The following is a 22,480-nucleotide window of genomic DNA, read 5'->3' as shown; positions in this document are numbered from 1 at the left end:
ACTCATATAGATATGAAATAATCATAAAAAAATATATAAATTATGGAAATGCAAAAAAACACCCCGACACTTTAAAATTGAAAGTCTTTATTTTACGTTTGGTGAGACGAAAACCATGGAATTCAAAAACAGATTTGAGCGAAGCTCAACGGTAGATTCGTCTTCTTAGACCGCACAGCGTCTCCTGTGGAAATAGATGGAGTTTCAAACATGGGAAGCAGCTGTAAGTCAACGGCCATTCCACCATTTTCAGTTCAACGGTTTCTGCGTTCCTGCGAATTGACCAATCAGAACATTGGACGTAGTTATCGCGCGTAATTCGTCTTATCCGCTCTTTCATTGTTCGCGGGAAACTACTCACTTGTGAATAAAACACAGAAAGAGCGATGACTCTTTTTCACCATGTTATTGATCGAGGAGTTTCAAAAAGAAAATGTAATGGTGCGTAGGACTTTAGCTCTTTAATATCTACATATGGGTAATGTTGATGTAAGCTTTGAATGTCTATTGCAAATTCGGTACATCTGTTGACGTTTTTTTGTATCATATTTGATCGTGGTTAGACTTGTTCCATTAAAAATAATAATAATTGAATCCTTTTGTACGAAGATCATCGTCGGTCGTTTCCTCTGTCTTCTCTGCTGGACGGATATCAGTGCACTCGACCCGATGAACATGTTTCATATGGAGTCTCAGCTGCTGCTGTGCCGCCGTTTGGATGCACATTTTGCTCTGGTACACAAATTAAACCCCGTCTGCATGCATATTGACTTCACATCTACTCATACAGTTACCCAGAACTCCACGGATGTGTAAAAACTAACATGTTGTGTTTTCTTTATAAAATTGTTGTAGCACCCGGCCAGCAGAGTTGTTTAGCTGTTGCAAATGAAGAAGGACTTGTGTCTATCTTTAATACTGGAGAAAAACAGAGCTTTATACTGAAAGGTAGGTGTGTGTGTCTTTCTAGAGCTGTTAAAAACTGATTTTATTAGCATTAAACCTTGTGCGTCAATTTATAAAAGTTACTCCGAGGTCTTTAGAGGACAAAAATGTCCGCGGCAAAGAACCTGTCAAAATAATATTATAAATTAATATTATTTTCCACTTTCAATAATAAATAATAACTTTGAATATTTTTTAACTAACATCAATCCATAACCAAATATTCATTCATTTTCAAGATTTTAACCCTTTAAATATCTGTTTATATAAGCCACTATTTTTATGAAAAAGAAAAAAAAAGAATCATTTTTCATATACTAAATGCTAAGGGGAATTTTTTATTATCACAGTCAGGGATATGTCAATGATTAGCAAGAATATTGATTTTGATGCATTATTGTTTTTTTTTTGTGCAGTGTCAGATTAAAAAAACAAAACTCAAACAATGTACCTTGGAGGACAAAAAACGGCCATAAAAATATTCTATATTAATATTATTTGCCACTTTCACTGACATAGATTTTTAACCAACATCAGTCCTGATCATAACTACCAAATATTCATTCATACTCCGGTGAAATGCCAGTTTGTTTTCATAATGCCACTGTTTTTTTACACACACATATCTCAATACACACATATAAAACCCACTGTGACATCCATACCAACACACCCACACAATTTTAGCTGCATCATTTATTCAACTGGCCAACAGTGCTCTTTAATACAGCAAACCAAAAATAGGAAAAAAGCATGTATTTGCTCCATAGGCTAAACATGAGAAAAGTATTAAACATTTACATTTTGAAGCCAGGGCTCTGGAATGAAAGCATAATATCATAGAATGCATGGTTTTATGCTTTAATGGCAATGGGATCAAATATTGCAAATATTTTCAATGGAAAAAGTTTTGTCCTGAAGGTCCTGAGTATATCTATTTTGTGTGCACAGTGTATTTATAGGAACTGCGGTTGAAATTCCAAAATTCCCCCAAAAATACACACCTTTGGCAAAATGTATGCCGCTGACATTAACACACCGTAAATTATAGAAAAAACTCAAATGAAAAGGGCAAAAATGTCCCTAAGGTCGCACAAGGGTTAAACACAATGTTTTCTAAACTGGTGCATGAATCTACATCTTTTGTTTTGCAGAGTGGCAGGCACACGATAATGCAGTTTTTGACATTGCTTGGGTTCCTGGTGTGAGCAGCTTGGTAAGTTTAATATGCAAATTTCTTCTGAAGAAACTCTCAAAGCTTTGTAGTAATGGACTAAATTGTGCTCTGTATATTTTGAGCGCTTGAATTGAAAGATTTAGATATATTAATTTACAGGTGACCGCCTCTGGTGACCAGACCGCCCGTCTGTGGGATGTGCCCACTGGTGACCTGCTGGGAACATTTAAAGGCCATCAGTGCAGTCTTAAATCAGTGGCTTTCTCGATGCAAGATAGAGGTAACTCTAACGATGCCATGATAACACTGTTATACAGTAGCCGAAAAGTTTAGCACCATACAGCTCGTATTGTGCGGTATGAAAACTACATAGAATGTAAACATTCTGAATGCACAGAATACCTAAATGATACATTTGTCAAAATTTGCTGTACCATAATTTGAACGTCCTTGTCCAGTGTAACTAATAAACCAAAAAATAACAATAACCATGATTAATAACACCTTTCTTGAATCCATTATTTGATCTGAATGGGCTTTGACTGCCAAAAGTTTAAACGTGCTAAATAAAAAACTATTCCTGAAATAATTGAACGGCACTAAATTAAGGCTGCTACATACTGTTGTCAAATTACAACATTGGAGCATACTACTGTTTGAGTCGCCTATTGCTGAATAATGCGTCCTGTTTCGCATACTATTTTTAAACCATATTCAACCATATACTGTGGAGAATTATGTACTTTCCGAACATAACCTATATTATTTATATTTGTCCGAAGGCAGAATTAATGGCATTCTGAAGAATTAATATTTACTGGTCCTTTTTTAAACAACGTGTTCTGTGTGGTGTATTCCAAACACAGCTGTATTTAGTACTGGAGGCAGAGATGGGAACATAATGCTCTGGGATATAAGATGCAGCAAAAAAGGTACTTTTTTCAAAAGTGTTTTATTTTTATGATTCAGATCAAGGCTTAAAGGGATAGTTCACCCAAAAATGAATATTCTCATCATTTACTCTCCCTCATGCCATCCCAGATGTGATTGACTTTCTGTCTTCTGCCTAACACAAATGAAGATTTTTAGAATATCTCAGCTCTGTTGGTCCATACAATGCAAGTCAACATGGTCTAAAACTTTGACGCCCCGAAAAGCAAATAAAGGCAGTGTAAAAATAATCCGTACTACTCCAGTGGTTAAATCCATGTCTTCAGAAGCAGTATGATAGGTGTGTGAGAGAAATGGATCGATATGCAAGTCTTTTTTTTTTTTTAAATCTCCACTTTCAAACAGCCCTCCAAAGCGCTCTTCTCTCCAAGGAGTTCTTTTGTTTGGTTTTTTTGGCAATTCAAATTCTTCATGCGTTTCACCATCTACTGGGCAGGGAGTAGAATTTATTGTAAAACAGTACTTGAATATGAATCTGTTTCTCACCCACATCTATCATAGTGCTTTTGAAGATATGGATTTAAGTGTATTGATTACTTTTTTGCTGCCTTTATGTGCTTGAAAGTTTTGTACAGTGTTGGCTTCATTGTATGGACCTACAGAGCTACAGAAGGAAGTCATACACATCTGGGATGGCATGAGGGTGAGTAAATGATGAGAGAATTTGTATTCTTTGGTGAACTAGACCTTTAAATTAATGGGCCGTCAAAATGATTTAAAGCTTACAAATATGTTTCTCATCCATCACAGATGGTTTCTACAGACAGGTAAAGCAGATCAGTGGTGCTCATATGAAACCCGAAAGGCACATGCCTCAAGCAAAGAAGAGACGAGGAATGGCGCCCCCTGTGGTGAGTCAAATAAGCTTTGTCAGTTCTATTTTTGTAAGCTTTAATGGGGCGTACATCAAAATAGCAGTTATATTTTATGGGAAGGTTCTCTGATTTAGCTCTATTAATAAACATGATAATACAAGATGAGTGCAGTTTTAGAAATCCAGAGATTTTCTGTTCTCAGGACACCCAGCAGGGTGTGACAGTGGTTTTGTTCTGTGACGAGAACAGGCTCATCTCTTCAGGAGCAGTAGATGGGTGAGTCCATATTGAAGTGTTTTACCAGACGTTGTCTGACTTCTAATGTACATGCTATTATATATGAATAGATCTTGAGTAGCCTAATTAAATACAAGTAAATCTTATTTTTAAGTATTTTATTTTTATTTTATTTGGTACGTGATATATGCAAACCTAAAGTTAAAAGTCTAGCATTAGTGCAAAAACAGCTTCTCAATATACATGTTAAATAAACCAGCAAGACTACCACTATTAAACATATTATGACTTTATGAGCCACATTCAAAGCTGTTGTGAAAGCCACTCTTGAGCCGTTTTACACCCCTTAAAAGAGAGTTCTTTCTCGTCTTGATTTGATCTGTTTGGGACATGTCTCATTTCGTATTTTCACAGAAGTTCATGTGTCTTTGTTGCTCTTGCATGTAAATAATGTAAATCAGTCCTGCCCACTAATTGCTGCTTATTATGTCTATGGCTGTATAAACCATATTGTAAGTTCTCCATCACACTTTTAACCTAACTGATTTTGTTTGAAGATTTTCCAATAACAATCTGATCTCGGCATAGGACCATTAAAATGTGGGATTTGCGGAAGAACTACACTGCATACTACCAGAACCCTCTCCCTCTACAGGCTTATCCTTACCCGGGTTCCTGCACACGCAAACTAGGTAGGCGACTCCTGTCCACCCTGTTAGTTGACCGATTTTTATGAGCAATGGTAACTAGCTTGCTAATTTGACTGTTTTCCTCTACAGGTTATTCTGGTCTTTCACTTGACTCTACTGGCTCCAGGCTGTTCTCCAGCTGCACAGATGACAACATCTACATGTTCAACATCAGTGGTTTGAAAACTACTCCAGGTAAAGTAATAATTATAAAAACATCTTCAGCACCTTTCAGTTGTACAAGCGTCATGTGTGGTGTCCGTTTTGAAAAAGCACATGCCGCCCAAAATGTATACAGATGCACAACTAAAGTATATGAATCTCAAAGAAATTAAGCAAAGTCGCCACACTTTTGCTGTCAAACAAACTTGAAACGTTTTGAGCTAAATGTGCTTCAGCAGACTTCTTTTAAAATGTCTTTTTGCATGTGTGTGAAAAGGGACATTATTTTGATGTTTAAATAGAATTTTATTGAGGTATCACCAGTTACTTGTAATTTAGAGTATAAAGATTTAAATGTATAAAGTAGGGCTGGGTATAAATGCTATTAATAATTGACTGTTTATTGCGAGAAAAAAACCGAATTCACTTCCAGTGGCAAGATTCCTTATCTTTTCGCATTGCCCAAAAACGCTCGCTCACAGTCATCTGAACCAGTGTCAAAAGCGAAAAGAGCGAGAGTGGACCCTTTTCACACATCCGTGTGCCACAAAGCGGAAGTTCTTATAGTTTGCTAAACTCGAATTACCTTGAATGGGGGACCACAGCAAATTACATCTTTGCTTACCTGTTTGCTCATTACATGTTTAACTGGATTTTGCATCATATGTGTCAGCAATATTTAAAATATTAATATTAAGAGTTTTTTTTTTTTTTTATGGCTAATAAAGGTCTTTCTCTTTCTCACTAAAAACAGTTGCTGTCTTTAGTGGTCACAGTAACTCCTCATTTTATGTAAAGTCCAGTGTCAGTCCAGATGACCAGTTCCTGGCTAGTGGCTCAAGTGACCATAACGCTTTCATATGGAAGGTGAGGAGTCCTTTTGAACACAAACAGTGGTGACCTAGATACCCCTCTGGCATACCTAACTCTCCATATTTCATCTGAAAATTGTGACATTTGTGGTCACTATATGCACATATTTAACTCTTATCGCTTTTGTTCCAGATTTCAAACCCAAAACAAGCTCCTTTTGTTCTCCAGGGTCATAGCCAGGAAGTCACTTCAGTGGCCTGGTGCCCAACCGATTTCACCAAGGTGCATTTCATTTTTTTTATAAATATTGTATTGCAAGGCATGAAAGTTCACCAACGGCACATTTCCAAATGTCTCGGCAACGATTTCTTAAGAATTAACTTTGCATGCATTTTTTTTGTTTAGTGATTGAACAAAAGAGATTTTTCTCCTTCACATGCCCTCATTTAACAAACAAGTCTGCAAAAAAAGTCAATTTGCTACACATTGAATACATGTAGGATAATTTGACTAGATTGACTAAACTTGTCCCCACATAGGTTGCATATTCATTGCAATGGGCATTAAATCCCTTAAACCCTCAGCCTCCACAATACTAATCTGCCGGTAGACTGTATGCTTTATTGCAATCGTGAAGCTGCGTTCATGATTTGCATCAGAGCATTAACACCAGCGCAGCACGCCGCTTTAGACTCGCCAGGAAAAGTGCAAACAAACTCTTTCAAAGGCTGAAAAATACTTTATTTCTATCACAAGTTCCATCTGGGCTTGTTTTGTACATCAAATAGCACTAAGATCTCCTTTCTCCATTTTATCACTGACAGAGATAACCTCCACAGCTCAATCATAGGAGCGTATTATGACAGTACCGCCCATATTATGTCTATGGGACTGCTATGTTGTGCTGTTTTATGATAAGCTTGTAGGCTCCCCTTTGTATAAGGTCTCTGGTGCTGTGGCGTGCCAGTGTAATGACACTGGGTGGATACATTACAAAGGTTCCGCTAGGGCTGGGCGATAAAACGATATCAATATTTATCGCGATAAAAAAAAAAACTCCACGATATCAACGATAAGCTTTTGAGTAATTTTCGATATTTAGCCTGTGTTTTACATCTAGACATGCGTGTTGCTAAAAACACTAGTAGTTTGGCTTTCTTGTCGTATGTTTCCACTGGCGCGTGTTGAGCGAATGTGAGCGAACGCTTTCAATTCCTTCCTATGGAAGCTGAGCATCGAGCTCGCGAGGTGGATTGTAAAATTGACAGCAGCGCAGGGCAAGCGTTCCCTAGGGTTGGGAGTGGCTTTGTGCAGATTTCTTCTGCTTCCCCTGAAACCCCATACAGTTTCATTCCTCCGTCACAAGGGCTTCTATGCCCCCATACTTGGATATCTGTATTTAAAGAAATATGAATATAATTTGAATGTAAAAATGTTTTATATATATTATGATTCAAAATGAACTTATGTTATAACATTCAATTCACTCAAATCAAAATGCGCACAACAATACACAAATACATCCGATCCATACACGCATACAGCAATCTACAAATGCATCTAACAGATTCACCCCTGCAAGGCTATCCACAAATGCACGCAACAAATACAGCATGCGTTCTCAATCCACCAATGGATGGACGCATCAGATCCACACATCTTGTAAATTCACATATGCTTGCATCATAATGCACAAACATAAGCTATACAATGATTTCTTTGCTCACAGTCAAGTCCACTAATGCGCACACACATGCTGAGGCTTTTTCCATATCTGAGGTTTTCTGCCTCATGCTTTTGCATTTGTGGATAGTTTTGAGATGCTTGTTCCATTGCCTTTATTTACAAAAATTATCAAGCTGATCTCCAATGTATGTGGATCGACCTTCTTACTTTTTAACACCGGATTGCAAATTAAAATGTTTCATTACCGCCACCTGCTGTTAGCTTGGAACAGAAACATCAGTCTGGACTGTCAAAGCAGGATGGAGTGTAGGCGAGTTTAGTAAATTCTTTGATTTTCATTTCAAAACATCCTAAAATTGTATTTATATAAAAAACACTGTATATTCTTAAACATTCCAGCAAGAAGGAAGTGGGCTGGCAGTCCAGGCAAGTCAGCTTTATATTCAGCATTTTCAGCTTCACAGCTTCGTGTTTCTCTTTCGCTAACTCTCTCTCTCTCTCCGGCGTTCTCGGCAGCTTTTTCAAGCCTGTCTCCATCATCACTGTTATAAAACATAGTTGTTGAGCATCAGCAATCACCAGGTGATGACCCTTACCGCTTTCTCTCTCTCCCCAATGACAGACACACGACCACGTCCCGCTCTACAATACAATAATAAACATCTGAATAATCTATTTGTATACTGTATTTCATTTTGAGATGGGCTATAAGCAGCACATTCTACCTGATACTGTTTGACACATCTTCCTAAAGTTTTTATTTTTTGAGATATTTAAATTAATTATTGCAAATATCCATCATTAGTTTAAAAATTAATGTTGTCTGGGTAATTATTATTAATTTCTTTGGACTAGGTACAACTGCAGGTTAGACTGTTCTACAGACACTGCTGTTGCATATCTAGCAAACATAAAAATAAATCATACAAGGTGAAACATTGGTTGTTTGTTCAATTTATAATTATTATTTACTAGTTAACTGTTTTGAATGCTGCTGAAACAGTTTGCAATTACTAAATATGGATATTGTGTAGAGGGCAAATGGAGGATTCTGCTTTTAATGCTGATAAACATCCCCTGGAACTCTCATTACGTCAGCATTTGGTGTCAAAGGAATGTTGTAGATCATCTTGCTCATATTTGTGAGTTAAGGCTGAGGGACAAGAGTTACAAAACTATCCAAAAAAGGCAAAAGCACATTCATAGACATCCTCGAGGCAGAATACCAATAGAAAAAGTCTCTGTATTTATGTTTTGCATTTTTTGACTGTACTGTGAGAAATTAAATCATTGTATAGCATATATTTGTGCATTCTGATGCATGCATTTGTGAATTGAGCTTATCTGTGGATCTGATGCGTGCATTTGTGTATTGCTGTGTACGTCTGTGGATCTGATGCATGCATTTGTGTATTGCGGTGTACGTCTGTGGATCTGATGCGTGCATTTGTGTATTGCTGTGTACGTCTGTGGATCTGATGCATGCATTTGTGTATTGCGGTGTACGTCTGTGGATCTGATGCATGCATTTGTGTATTGCGGTGTACGTCTGTGGATCTGATGCATGCATTTGTGTATTGCGGTGTACGTCTGTGGATCTGCATGCATGCATGCATTTGTGTATTGCTGTGTACGTCTGAGGATCTGATGCGTGCATTTGTGTATTGCGGTGTACGTCTGTGGATCTGATGCGTGCATTTGTGTATTGCGGTGTACGTCTGTGGATCTGATGCGTGCATTTGTGTATTGCGGTGTACGTCTGAGGATCTGATGCGTGCATTTGTGTATTGCGGTGTACATCTGAGGATCTGATGCATGCATTTGTGTATTGCTGTGTACGTCTGAGGATCTGATGCGTGCATTTGTCGATTGCGCCGGTTCATTTGAATCTGCACTGCAAATCATACAATGCTACCTCCCAAAAGAATTACTAGTATCAGCCAGTCCTTTTTAGTGAAGGAAAAACTTACTGAACCGCAAGTCATTAATTTCGTCATGTTAAAATATCTCGTCTTTTGGTAACCGTAGGGTACTAATTAGTATTTCTTCCTCAAAAGTACTAAAAGCATAGTTAATGGAACCATTAATGAATATTAGTGTAATGTCTGTCACTCTATGTGCAGATTGCTTCCTGCTCTGATGACAACACTGTTCGGATCTGGCGCCTGAACCGCAGACCAGAAGGAGAAATCTCTGCAAACAGAGAGGCCAATGTTGTAGGCTGGACGCTTCGTAAAATCCAATTACCATCCAGAACACCTGGTAGGATTTATTTCGATGTGTGTAAAACATGTGACTGTCATATTTCAAGCATAAATAATGAATTGGGAACCTTGCAGGCAGATTTGGCTGATAAAGAGTCTGCAGTGTTTTGACACATTCTAATGACATGAAAATGGCAGGTTAAAGTCTGCATCAATTAGCATGCAATTATAACTCCTTTATCATTGTCTTTTCAGACCTTCTCAGCCCTGTTCCTCTCACTCCCGCCAAAAGTCCAGGGTCAGAGAGTGCTGTCTATCTGGCTTCACCCCAGCCTGCTGCTTGTGCCCCCAACAGTGCTGATTTACCCCTCCCATCCAACACATCCGCACCAGTGGCCAAACTAAGCAGCCCCAAAGTCCCTTCATCTATCCAGCAGTGGATCAGCCACAGTTGTTCTCCATGTAATCAGTGCACATCTCCACTTCGTAAAGTGCTCAAACCTGTTCTTCAGGGTCCTTCCTCTGAACAGCGTGCCAAGCGACGACTGGAAACGGGTGATGATGCTGGATCTGGTTTGGGCGAGGAGAATGGATTATCTGAATTGTATCCTGATATGAAGGGGAGGAGTTCGGTGAGCTCACAGAACGGTCCTGAAGAAAACAGAGACTTACTCCATTTGGAAACTGAGGAGAGGCTCCATTCAATGGTTGAAGCTGGTAAAGAGAACCACTCTCCAAGAAGGACTGATTGGTTGTCCGTGATCAGCCAGAGACATAAAAGTTCAGCTCAACCCAAAAATGCCAGCAGCAGCAGCAACAGTAAACGACAGGATGGTAGAATACACCGCTCTCCTGTAAGTAAATGCATGCAAATCTGCTTTTGCGACATTTCAAATATTAAGTGCATTTAAAATGTGTCTTATTCAACTTTTTGAAAGATGGTTTACAACAGTTGACAACATTTCTCTGGCAAAGAACCTACTTCATCTGTGCATTCGCAATCAGTTGGGTATTTCGTTGTCCCGGAAAATGCATTGTGTGTGTGTGAATACATTTTTGTTCCCTCCTTTGCGATTATATATAAACTCAGCAAAAAAAGAAACGTCCCTTTTTCAGGACACTGTATTTTAAAGATCCAAATAACAGATCTTTATTGTAAAGGGTTTAAGCAATATTTTCCATGCTTGTTCAATGAACCATAAACAATTAATGAACATGCACCTGTGGAACGGTCATAAGACATTAACAGCTTACAGGCGGTAGGCAATTAAGGTCACAGTTATAAAACCTTTCTACTGACTCTGAAAAACACCAAAAGAAAGATGCCGAGGGTCCCTGCTCATCTGCGTGAACGTGCCTTAGGCATGCTGCATGGAGGCATGAGGACTGCAGATGTGCCCTGGTCAATAAATTGCAATGTCCGTACTGTGAGACTCCTAAGACAGCGCTAAAGGAAGTACAGCTGATCGTCCTTGCAGTGGCAGACCAAGTGTAACAACACCTGCACATCCGAATATCACACCTGCGGGACAGGTACAGGATGGCAACAACAGCACGAGTTACATCAGGAACGCACAATCCCTCCATCAGTGCTCAGGCTGTCCGCAACGGGCTGAGAGAGGCTGGACTGAGGGCTTGTAGGACTGTTAAGGCAGGTCCTTACAGACATCACCGGCAAAAATATCGCCTATGGGCACAAATCCACCTTCGCTGGACCAGACAGGACTGGCAAAAAGTGCTCTTCACTGACGAGTCGTGGTTTTGTCTCACCAGGGGTGATGGTCTGACTCGCGTTTATCGTCGAAGGAATGAGCGTTACACCGAGGCCTGTACTCTGGAGCGGGATCGATCTGGAGGTGGATGGTCCGTCGGGGGCGGTGTGTTACAGCATCATCGGACTGAGCTTGTTGTCATTGCAGGCAATCTCATCGTTGTGCGTTACAGGCAAGACATCCTCCTACCTCATGTGGTACACTTCCTGCAGGCTCATCCTGACATGACCCTTCAGCATGACAATGCCACCAGCCATACTGCTCGTTCTGTGCATGATTTCCTGCAAGACAGGAATGTAAGTGTTCTGCCATGGCCAGCGAAAAGCCCGGATCTCAATCCTATTGAGCACGTCTGGGACCTGTTAGAACTGAGGGTGAGGGCTTGGGCCATTCCCCCAGAAATGTCTGGGAACTTGCAAGTGTCTTGGTGGAAGAGTGGGATAACATCTCCCAGCAAGAACTGGCAAATCTGGTGCAGTTCATGAGGATGGAGATGCACAGCAGTACTTAATGCAGCTGGTGACCACACCAGATACTGACTGTTGCTTTTGATTTTGAATTTTTTTATTTCTCTGTAATGTAGAAGTGTTAGAAATGTTACTTATAACATTCTTTCTCAGCCCTGGAACTCAAACCATTTTCTGATGCCCCCCCAAAACAAATATATTTAAGTAATTAAATGAATATCATAAATGTGCGACCAGTCGACTAATGGCTTAAACTAACGACTACAAGTCAACAAGGAAAATCTTTGGTCGGGGCAGCCTTACTCTGTAGTAAGCTTAAATTCAATTTGAACTTGCATAAAATAATCTTTTGTACTAGCCTTTTATGATGCAACTTAAATGTAGTGAACTGCTCCCATTGTTTGGAGAATTTTCTTTATATAAATTTGTGAGGGAACTGCAGGGGGGTTTGTGAGATCATGAAATAATATTTCCGCCATTACCGAATTTTCAAATCATTGATGGATAATATAAAAACAAGAACATTGTTTGCCCTGTAATCCTGAATAGCGATAAGTGATAACCGCCAGCACACATCTGCCACTTGTGCGTTGGTTCAGTTCACTGCCGAACTGACCGGTTTCCAGAGGCGTCTGGTGGGACTTGAAGTATGGAGCTCCCTATAAAACAGGCTGGGAATGGTGTTTTTTTTTTTTTTTTTTTTTTTTTTTTCCTGAAATATTTTTTTTGTGCCTTCGTAATACATTTACCATGGTTCTACTATAGTAACCATATTTTAATTAAAATGGTTGTAGTGAAACTGTAGTAATAATACAGGAAAATTAAAACTAGGGAAATGAGTCATCATTTTGTGGTTCTGGTTTAAACCATGGCTACTATATTACGTATACCATGTAATAAATTCATGATTTCTGCCAAAAAACGAAACCTGGTTAGCATACAACAATCATGGTTACCACAATATTACTACAGAACAATGATTTTCGCCTGGTTATTACAGTCTACAATATTACTGTAGTAAAACCATAGTTAAACTATGGTATTTGTGTAGTAAAACAATAATAACCACAGCATTATTATTTTTTTTTTTATTACCTAGTTTTCGTTTTCCTGTATAACTATCGTTTCACTATGAATATTATGGTTAAAACATGGTTACTGTAGTTTTTTTTTTTTTTTTTTTGGCGAGGGAACACCCCACCCTGTCGATTTATCCGGCCAGATACTATTTTGTTTCACTCTTAAAATATAATATTTCTTATCCTAAAAATAGATTTTGAATGATGCTGCATCCACATCTCTAGAGGTCGTGGTAAGTCCACGAAGAAATGTTAAAAAAATTAACTACTCAAAATATCAAATAACAATTTGAATTTAAATGTAATACCGCTTTTCATTTCAATTAGATTTCATGGCAATCACATTTATAATAGGTCTCAAGTGCTCACTCCTGAAAACCATAATGTATGGCCTTATTGTAGAAAAGCAGAAATAATCTTTTCACCAAAAACGCTGTTATTGTGAAAGCTCATCACAAGCCTGCTGTTACATTTGTTACTGCTTAACTCTTTTAATTGTGGCCAAATGATCCGATCGGTGTTTGAAATGACACTTAATTGGTATTGTTTTCTCTTATTAGGCAGCAGTCTCTCCACGTCCCATGAGTGCAGTCTCCCCTCCACCAGCCCAGAAAGCATCACCTTTCAGACCTGTGAAAAAAATCTCTAGCTACTTTATGAAAAGGCCTCAAGACTGATCATTATTCAATAATCAGACTGTCCCATGGAGAAGTGCCTGATGTTTTATGATCATCTATTGTTTAAATTCTGCTCCATGTTTTCTTTAAATATGCAGCCTGTATTTATGTATGTGATATTTGTATTTCTATCTAGTTGTAGGTTTTTTAATATTATTTTTTATTTTTATTTAGGGGTAAAAGTGAAGGACAATGAGAACTTTAGTTATTTGACACTACAGATTTTGGGGAGTTTAATTGCAAAGTTTTAATACTTGGTGTACTTTCTCCTAGAACTTTACACTGTTTAACTTGCATTTTAAATTAGTTGCATAAATAATGTAAAAGTCTTCCCACAACAGTGTTTGTACACTGTACTTGACTGTTATTTTGATGATTCAAATTTGAAATGACCTTTATTTGAGCTTGTCTATTCATAAACGTGGGTGACATGGTTTTCGTAGTTCTATATTGATAGTAATGCAGCACTTTACATAACTAATCAATTTACAATTAGCTCAGTGTGTTTAATCTATCGAGTGTTTGTAATGCAGTAAGACTGTGCGTGCTGCTGTAAAAAAAAAAAAAGGTTTGCGTGACTTGCAGATTTGTCTGGAATCTGACCTGACCTGATAGTTCTGCTGCTATATTTAGGTCCTGCTTGTTTTATATCTACTGTTCTTTAGCATTTTATGTGACCTGTTGAAGGTAATAACTTGGCTAGTCAAAACGATTACACTTTGTAAAGTTCAGTTTGATTGTAACCGTTTTTTTTTATTATTATTTTATTTTTTTTATTAAAAGCTGCCATTTAAAGTTATGCTGTAGAGTTTAAGCGCTCCTTTTACAATGTTACTTGATTGGACACAAAAACATTCTCACTGACAACTAGTTCTAATACATGTACAGTCTCTTGCATATAATTTTGTCATTTATTTAACGTTTGTAGATATTTATGGACTATGTTATGCGAGTTTAAGGACGCAGTTGTAAACTATTTAGCATCTGTTCTGTGTGTACTTCCCGAAAAATCCAATAAAACACTAATCTGATTGGTTATGGGGCGGAGTTTACTCTCTGCGCGAACGCTGATTGGCTGAACATTCCGTCAGTCAGCGCTTCACGGGCTTTTATTTTTAGACCCCAGTGAAGCGCAACAGCGGCTGAATGAAGTTCAGCAGATCTGAGAATTTTTAAGGCATCGGCAGATTCGTATTAAAGTATTTTCTTACATCGGCAATGAATGAAGCCCATTTCAAGCGTGTGTAGAGTCGTGACTCGGTGTTTCGGGTGTATGTTGTCACAGTTTGAGTTGTTGTCGTGCTGCGTAGACGAAGTTTAGTTGTTTTTGGACATTTTACTTGGCTAAAACCTGCTATTTACTAATTTTACACATTCTTAAGCAAAATAGAGACGCATGGTACCTGTGGATTGTTTTGAGGTCATGCAGCATGTTTACACACAAATCTACGGGACTGGATTGACAGTGCATTGCATTAGATGGGGTCTGTACAGCAGGGTCAGTGGGGTGTCATTCAGACTAGAGAGCATTTAATGCACATTCAGTTCCTGTAAACTGGGTTTATTGGATAGAGCTGCTTTGGAAATGTCGGCGATATCTGCGTCGGAGAAAGTGGACGGATTCACGCGGAAATCAGTGAGGAAGGCTCAGAGACAGAGGATTTGTCAGGGGTCGTCACAGTTTGCGATGAACAGCAGCAGGCCTGCGGCTCCGGAGATCTCTGCGCTCCCGCAGCTCAAAGGTAAGAGGATAAAGGGCTGGAAATAGACACTGGCTGTGTATCAAAACAGTGTCCGCTGCCTACCTAGTAGACGGAATAGGCGCGTGCCGAGTCGGCTCAGCTCACATACACGGGTCCGAGGTGACAACAATTATATTTCAAAAATGTAGTTCCGAGTTTATAGAAATTTTATATTTTTGCATGTGCTTTCTAATGGTTTTTTTTTTTTTTAAACTGATTAAATTACTTTAAAATATCCGGTGGTGTAACCGTCAAGAAAAGGCTAGTAAAATATATATATATATATATATATATATATATATGAATTTTAAAGTCACGAATATTACGTTTTCTAGTTACACCTTTTGACCAAGTAAAAAAATATATATATATATATATATATATATATATATATATATATATATATATATATATATAAATCGCCACACACTTTCCGTTCTGTGGGTGGGCTGAAAATTCTAGTATTTGTACACAGCCCTGGCTCTGTAAATGGGACAAAAACAAAGTGGATCAGACCGATCCACTCAGCACTACAACACTGGGGGGTGGGGGCAGAGCTAGAGGGAAATTCATTAGAAGAGTGATGGCAAATCTGGCTGATGCAAACTTTCTAAACTCCCAAGGAGGACAAATGTGCTGTCTGGGTAGGTGGGTAACTGTTTTGAGATACAGCCAATCAGTGCAACTTATGACACCATTTGAAGAATAAATTAAATTCAATGATTTCTTCCTCTATACATGCTGTATTGGCTTTAGTCGGATGCTAAAGTCATCTATTTACATCTCTGATGAGCCCCCATTGAAGCATTTACTTTGCAGACTTGTATTTGGGTGTAGTCTATAAATACTGATTGAGTCAATGTGATTGCCCATTCCAAGTCTCTTCTTATCAAGGGAAGCAACTTTATTTCATGGTCCAACCTGTAGTTTCCCACATTTCCTGTCCTCATTTTGTTGCCTTTTAAAGTCACGTGGTCGTCAGTTCTGTAAATCAGTCAATAATGGAGAGTGGGAGGGAGATTAATCTATTAGAATCTCCATTTTGTCAGAGCCTTTGGTTGGGGGTCATGCTTGCCTGTTTAATGGTGGAAAAGTTTTTATCCAGTGTTTTGCAAAGTTCAGTTTTGAAAAACGCCAAAAGAAACATTTATATTACACATTTTGCATAAAAAGTGGCACTTATAGGGACAGTTCACACATACTCACCTTCTGATGCAAAAACAAAAGGAGATTCAAATTGGTTTGGTATGATTCTATTTCATTTTGTGAGTAAATAATGACACAATTTCCATTTTTTGGTATTAATTTTGGATGAACTTCCTTAATGCTTATGCAAGATGCTTCCAAAAGTATCACGGTATTGCAATGATTGTTTCAAAGTGCTTAAATCTTTATCTTATCTCTGTTACCTCACTTCATCCTTCTTCCTCTCTGACCTCATCACCCTCTTTATAGAACTGACATTTCCTATGGTACGCTTTATTTCCTTTCATATTAATATAATGCTATTTTACTATATTATATAATAAGTGCAGTGGCAAGGAAAAAGTATGTGAACCCATTGGAATTAGCTGGTTTTCTGCATTAATTGGTCATAAAATATGATCTCATCTTCATCAAAGTCACTAGTAGAGACAAACACAATGTGCTTAAGCTAACAACACACAAACAAGTATAATCATTCATGTCTTTATCAAACACATCCCATTAAACATTCACAGTGCTGTGGAAAAAGTATGGAAACTATTGGATTTAATAACTGGTCGATCCTCCTTTGGCAGCAATAACCTCAATCAAACGTTTCCGGCAGCTGCAGATTAGACCTGCACAACACTCAGAAGGAATTTTGGACCATTCTTCCATACAGAACTGCTTCAGCCCAGCCATATTCTTAGTATGTCTGGTGTGAATGGCTCTCTTGAGTTCATTCCACAGCATCTCTATTCGGTTAAGGACTGGGCTTTGACTAGACCACTCCAAAAGGTGGATTTACTTTTTGTAAAGCCATTCTGTTGTGGATTTACTTAGATGTTTAGGGTTATTGTCCTGCTACATCACCCAACTTCTACTGAGCTTCATCTGGCACACTGCAGCCCTGACATTATCTTCTAGGATATCTTGATAAACTTGGGAATTAATTTTCCCCTCGATGATGGCAAGTGGTCCAACCCACTTATATAGTAAACTTGTGAACAGCGATGTGAATCAGTTCCAGTTTTTTCGTCAAGTCTTTAGCTGTCACTCTAGGGTTCTTTATTACCACATAGAGCATTCTGCAGTGCACCCTTTGAGTCATCTTGGCTGGACAGCCACTTCTAGGTAGAGTACCCACAGTACTAAATCGTCTCCAATCAGTTAGACAGTTTGTCAAACTGATGAATATCTAAGCTCTTCGAGATAACTTTGTAACCCTTTCCAGCTGTATGCAAAGCAACAATTCTGAGATCTCTTTTTGTGAGGCATGGTCCACATCAGCAGATGCTTCTTGTGAATAGCAAACTCAACATTTTTGAGTGCCTTTTATAAGACAAAGTAGCTCTAGCCACACCTCCAATATAGTTTCATTAATTGGATGCCAAGTTTGTCAGTTTCTGACTCTAATTAGCTCTTGTTGATGTCATTGGCCTTGGTTTGTACTTAATTATTCCAACCTACACTGTGAATGTTTAGTGGGATGTGTTCAATACAGACATGAAAGATTATAATTGTTTGTGTGTTGTTAGCTTAAACAAATTGTGTTTGTCTATATTTGTGACTTTGATGAAGATGAGATCACACTTTATGATCAATTAATGCATAAAACTAGCTAACTCCAAAAAGTACACATACTTTTTCTTGCCACTTTATTTAGGACCTTACAGCAGTAATGTTTCAGAACTATGGTACAATGATGGTACCAAGATAGCAATACCATGGTTCTGAATGGCTACATGGTGGTCTACATGCCCAAAAATGGTAATTCCATGATACTTTTTTAAAGTGATTAGTCTAATGGCTTATTCAATGAAACAAAAAGTAAACTGGTATTAGCTGAATCAGACAGCTCCTTCAGTTTATGACAGTATTCAACAAAATAAGTATTGAATTTCTATCTACAGTGAAAGCGACTTGACTGCTCCCATTATCATTAATTAAGCTGTCGACCCTGCAAGTGTGCGATGTAGCAAATCAAATGAAGTAGTATCTTTTTGATGCACTTGTACTACAATACTGTACATTGAGTGTACTTTTTTCTGTCCTGTTACTCATCTGAGGCAACGTCTCCTTCGATGATCCCGGGAATGAATTCCCAATGACATTTTTACTTCTTGGCACCGCAGGAAGGGGACGCCACTCGTAAGGTTGTTCCAAACGAAAGTGAGAAAATGAATCCTTTGTCGAAGAGCCCTTCCACAAGAATGTCAGTAAAGAATACATTCATAAAGTAATCCCATGTTTCATTCAGAGTACCTACTTCTAAAGCTCTGCCCTTTGGAGTGAGTAAGGCATAGGGATGATCACTTTCGATTGGAATCCGCACCGATATTGTAGCGCACACTTCCGTCTAATTTAGACGGCATCTCCGTCTAATTTTCTTTGATGCTCCCATGATTTAGACGGAAATCTCATTTTGACAGTTACTGTGTGATTATTAAGAGATTTTGATCAGTTTTATTTAATAATTTTATTTGTATTATTAAAAAGTACCTGCACGATCAGAAGACACCTTTAGATTTGTGAACTAAAGAGGCTTGCGCCCCTGCTGCCCTCCTTCTTTGCACGCCAGTGCTTAAACAGGCCATCATATTTGCACATATTTGCTAAAATCTAGATTTAGCTGGGTGAAGCACAAGTCAACCCAGCTGTTACAGCACTGAATTGAGCTGAGTAAAGGCTTGCAGAGTGGGAACACTGAGGATCTGCATGTTCTCCTGTACTGAGACAGCTGCGTGACATGTTTACAGTCATATTAGTAATACTGACATTATGACTCTCCAGACACCTGCCATGTAGCTATGACAACCACAAGCCCCGGAGTGTTATTGGGAACCTCAACAAATTAAATGACTCTTTCTGTGTGTGCTCTTGTGTGAATGAGGGCAAATTAAATGGAGGCAATCAATGAATGTGTTTCTGATGTTCTCAAATTGAGCCAGATTCTGTATGGTCATTTGGCTCCATTTTGTGGTGAAGACAGCGAGTCTAAGAAGGGGCTGTCTGGGAAAGACAACAGGGACAGTGGCATTCAGATCGGTTACATAAGGTGTATTAATAGAGCAGCAGTGGGGCTGTGTTAGAACCCCTCCAGCTCTGTGTGAAAGTGGCTTCGACTGCTGTTCTCTCACTGTTAAATCCTCTATGAGTGGGAAAAAACCATCATGAATTGAAGTTTATAGAAGCCTGAAACAGACAGGCTGTCAGAACTAGTGCACAAAAAAGAGCAGCATATAATTGAAAGAAAAATTCCAGTACCTGTTGATAAAGAACATTTTGAAGCCTGACTTGTACATCCACTGTAGAAGTGTATTTTCTTTCCATTAGATTAGTGTCCTCATATGGTAAGCTCCAGTATAATCCCTAAAGATTTATAAGGGCAATACCATGGTGTTGGTATCATTGTACTTTAATACATAAATAGAGTTGGCAGTCGATAACCGTTTTTTATTCAGAACTGGATCAACGTATTTCTTTTTTTAAATACCGAAACTGAATGATTGTCTTTACTTTCGTTCGGTTAGCACCATGGGCGGCACTAGGACTGGGCTATTGGGGATTATGCCAAGAATGTTTTCTGTAAATCCCTGGATGTTTTTATCATCTTGTAGTGATGTCAGAAGTACCGGTGCTTTGGTATCAATTTGATATGTACATAGGAGAAGGGGCAGAGTTACCTGGCAGCGTTGCTAGTCTGACAATCCATTTTAAATAATGTAGAGTAGCAACTAGCAAAACTTGAGTAAAGACAGCACCCCCCAAAAAAAAACAAACAGCGACCAGTGTCTGACTCCAAATGAATGACTCTTATGACTCGGTTCTTTTGAATCCACAGAATGAAGCATACAGCACAACCAGTGTAGTGCAATTCTTGAACAGATGATTATTATGAGCTTGTTCGTTGGAATCTACTGGACGAAACGTACAGCATGACCAGTTTTGTCCAATTCTCATACAAATTACTCTTATAAGCTGGTCCATTTGAACTTACAGCAACCTAAAACATAAAATGCATTAAATGTAGTCTGATTCCGAATGAATGACTCTTATGATTTTGTACTGTCATTGCTCGCACGAGTTTTACCGCTGGATTATAAATTTGTGTTTGAACCCGCAAGTATTCCCCCTTCTCATGAAAAGGACAGGAGGAGGGGCTTCTACGACTTGGTTCATATAAAGTACAACCACCAGCTGGAATCAAGTAGACGTGCATATTTTCAGAACTTACCAGGTAGTCCAACTTCCTCGCTCACTTTCCTCTAAGCGATGTCTTTTTTCGTCCGGTCTCTGTAAATGTATGATGTTGTGTCATACAATTCTGGGAGCCCACACACTGCTACAACAATTTTTTTCATCCATTTTTCCAGATTTTTTCTGCTACTACGACAGTACGTCAGTGACATCCGCTAAATCTCAATGCAGATAGGCTTTTGCGACAACACGGCATGCGGATTTCTACGCATTGTATGTGAACGCACCATAATACTGAACACATTTCTCCTATAAGCTGGTTCTCTTGAATCTACAGAACGAAACATACTGCACAACCAGTGTGTTCTGATTCCTCAATGAACGATTCTAATGACTTGTTTTTGTTTTATTTTTAATCTACAGTATGAAACATACAGCACAAAAAGTTTAGTTTGATTCCCGAATGAATGACTCTTATGAGCCAATATATTTGAATATACAGCACGTTCACTGTAGTCTCTTATTGGACGGTTGTTTTGAATCTATAGTGTGAAACATACAGCGCAACCAGTAGTCCAATTCCTGAACAAATGACTCTACTGAGTTGGCTCTTTTAAATTTTTGTGAAATATTTTGAAAACATGTTCAGACCACAGAGGCAAAATCCTTAAGTGTAAGACTGATTTATCCTGTTTGTGTTCAAAGTTCAGACTCACTAAACGTCTCTTAAGATTCTGCTGGTATTTATGGTGCACTCACTGTTGATTTATTATTAGTGGACACAGTACTTTTATTAGATATGGGTAACTAAATGGACACGCCTCATTGTATTTACACTGTATTTCTATATCACCGTCTATATTACAGTCTGAGTGAAATGAAATCCCAATAGAAAAAGGTATCAGCTTAGAATTAAGACCAAAATAAGAATTTGTGTTGAATATGGCAACCAAAAACTGTGGAATTAACATTTCAAATGAGATTATAAATTCTTTACAAGGAATGTGGTATAATTGTTATGATGGTAAGCAATTACCTTTAAAAATCTACTATGTTAATGCAACTAATTTTATTAGTCAGAAAACCTGTGCATGTGTCACTTACACAGCCTAGAATCACTACTTGGAACTCTATAGGTGCATCCCAAATCGCACACGCACAAGGGTTGAACTGAGATTGGCTAATGTGCTAACGCTAGCCGAAACACATTGCATGCGTTTGAAACATCACTTCTGTCAGCTTTTAAACGTATAATGCTTCTGTGTAGAAAAAAAAGTGTTCCATTTGGGAAGATACTACACTTTGAAAATTCATACACGTACATGTATATTGTAAGTGGATTGTGTATAGTGCATCGTTTGGGACACAGTTTATGGTGATGACCCAGGTCATTGGCTGCAATAGTAATGAAACCCCCCATGTACATATACATCATGTACATTATGCTATGTCAGAAACAACTCATTCACCATTTAAGTGAGCGCTAATCTGAGGTTACATGAGTGCATTCAAACATAGCTTTAAACACTACCGCGCTCGACCCCCTAACCCAAACCCTAAACCTAACTGTCTTTGGAGTACAAATTTTAGAATGAAAATGCAACTTCGGAATTGTTAGGATAGCCAAAAAAATAAGCTTATCAACATTTAAAACACATTTATTTTCTTTTGTTGTTAAT

At 38.4% G+C, this 22,480-nt stretch overlaps 2 protein-coding genes across 2 annotated transcripts in view; both read left to right on the top strand.

The window, feature by feature from the left end:
- Window positions 1–346: 346 nt before the first annotated feature.
- On the top strand, window positions 347–14,606 carry LOC127621956 (denticleless protein homolog). Its single transcript, XM_052095791.1, has 15 exons — window positions 347–441; window positions 610–735; window positions 856–948; window positions 2,100–2,161; window positions 2,282–2,402; window positions 2,989–3,054; window positions 3,824–3,924; window positions 4,091–4,164; window positions 4,714–4,817; window positions 4,905–5,009; window positions 5,731–5,843; window positions 5,982–6,071; window positions 9,599–9,737; window positions 9,935–10,533; window positions 13,558–14,606. The coding sequence occupies exons 1-15, from the start codon at window positions 387–389 to the stop codon at window positions 13,672–13,674; spliced, it is 1,965 nt and encodes a 654-aa protein (XP_051951751.1). The 5' UTR covers window positions 347–386; the 3' UTR covers window positions 13,675–14,606.
- A 199-nt stretch (window positions 14,607–14,805) lies between these two features.
- ppp2r5a (protein phosphatase 2, regulatory subunit B', alpha isoform) overlaps window positions 14,806–22,480 on the top strand; it is a 37,971-nt gene continuing 30,296 nt past the window's right edge. Inside the window, exon 1 of the mRNA XM_052095792.1 lies at window positions 14,806–15,416. Within this exon, the coding sequence (XP_051951752.1) occupies window positions 15,260–15,416 (157 nt within the window). The 5' untranslated portion in view covers window positions 14,806–15,259. The remainder of the gene's footprint in view (window positions 15,417–22,480) is intronic.

The sequence above is a fragment of the Xyrauchen texanus genome, chromosome 28, assembly GCF_025860055.1.
Source record: "Xyrauchen texanus isolate HMW12.3.18 chromosome 28, RBS_HiC_50CHRs, whole genome shotgun sequence".
Classification (NCBI taxonomy): Eukaryota; Metazoa; Chordata; class Actinopteri; order Cypriniformes; family Catostomidae; genus Xyrauchen; species Xyrauchen texanus.
Note: the sequence above shows the minus strand (reverse complement) of the source record. Positions and strands in the feature narration are given on the sequence as shown.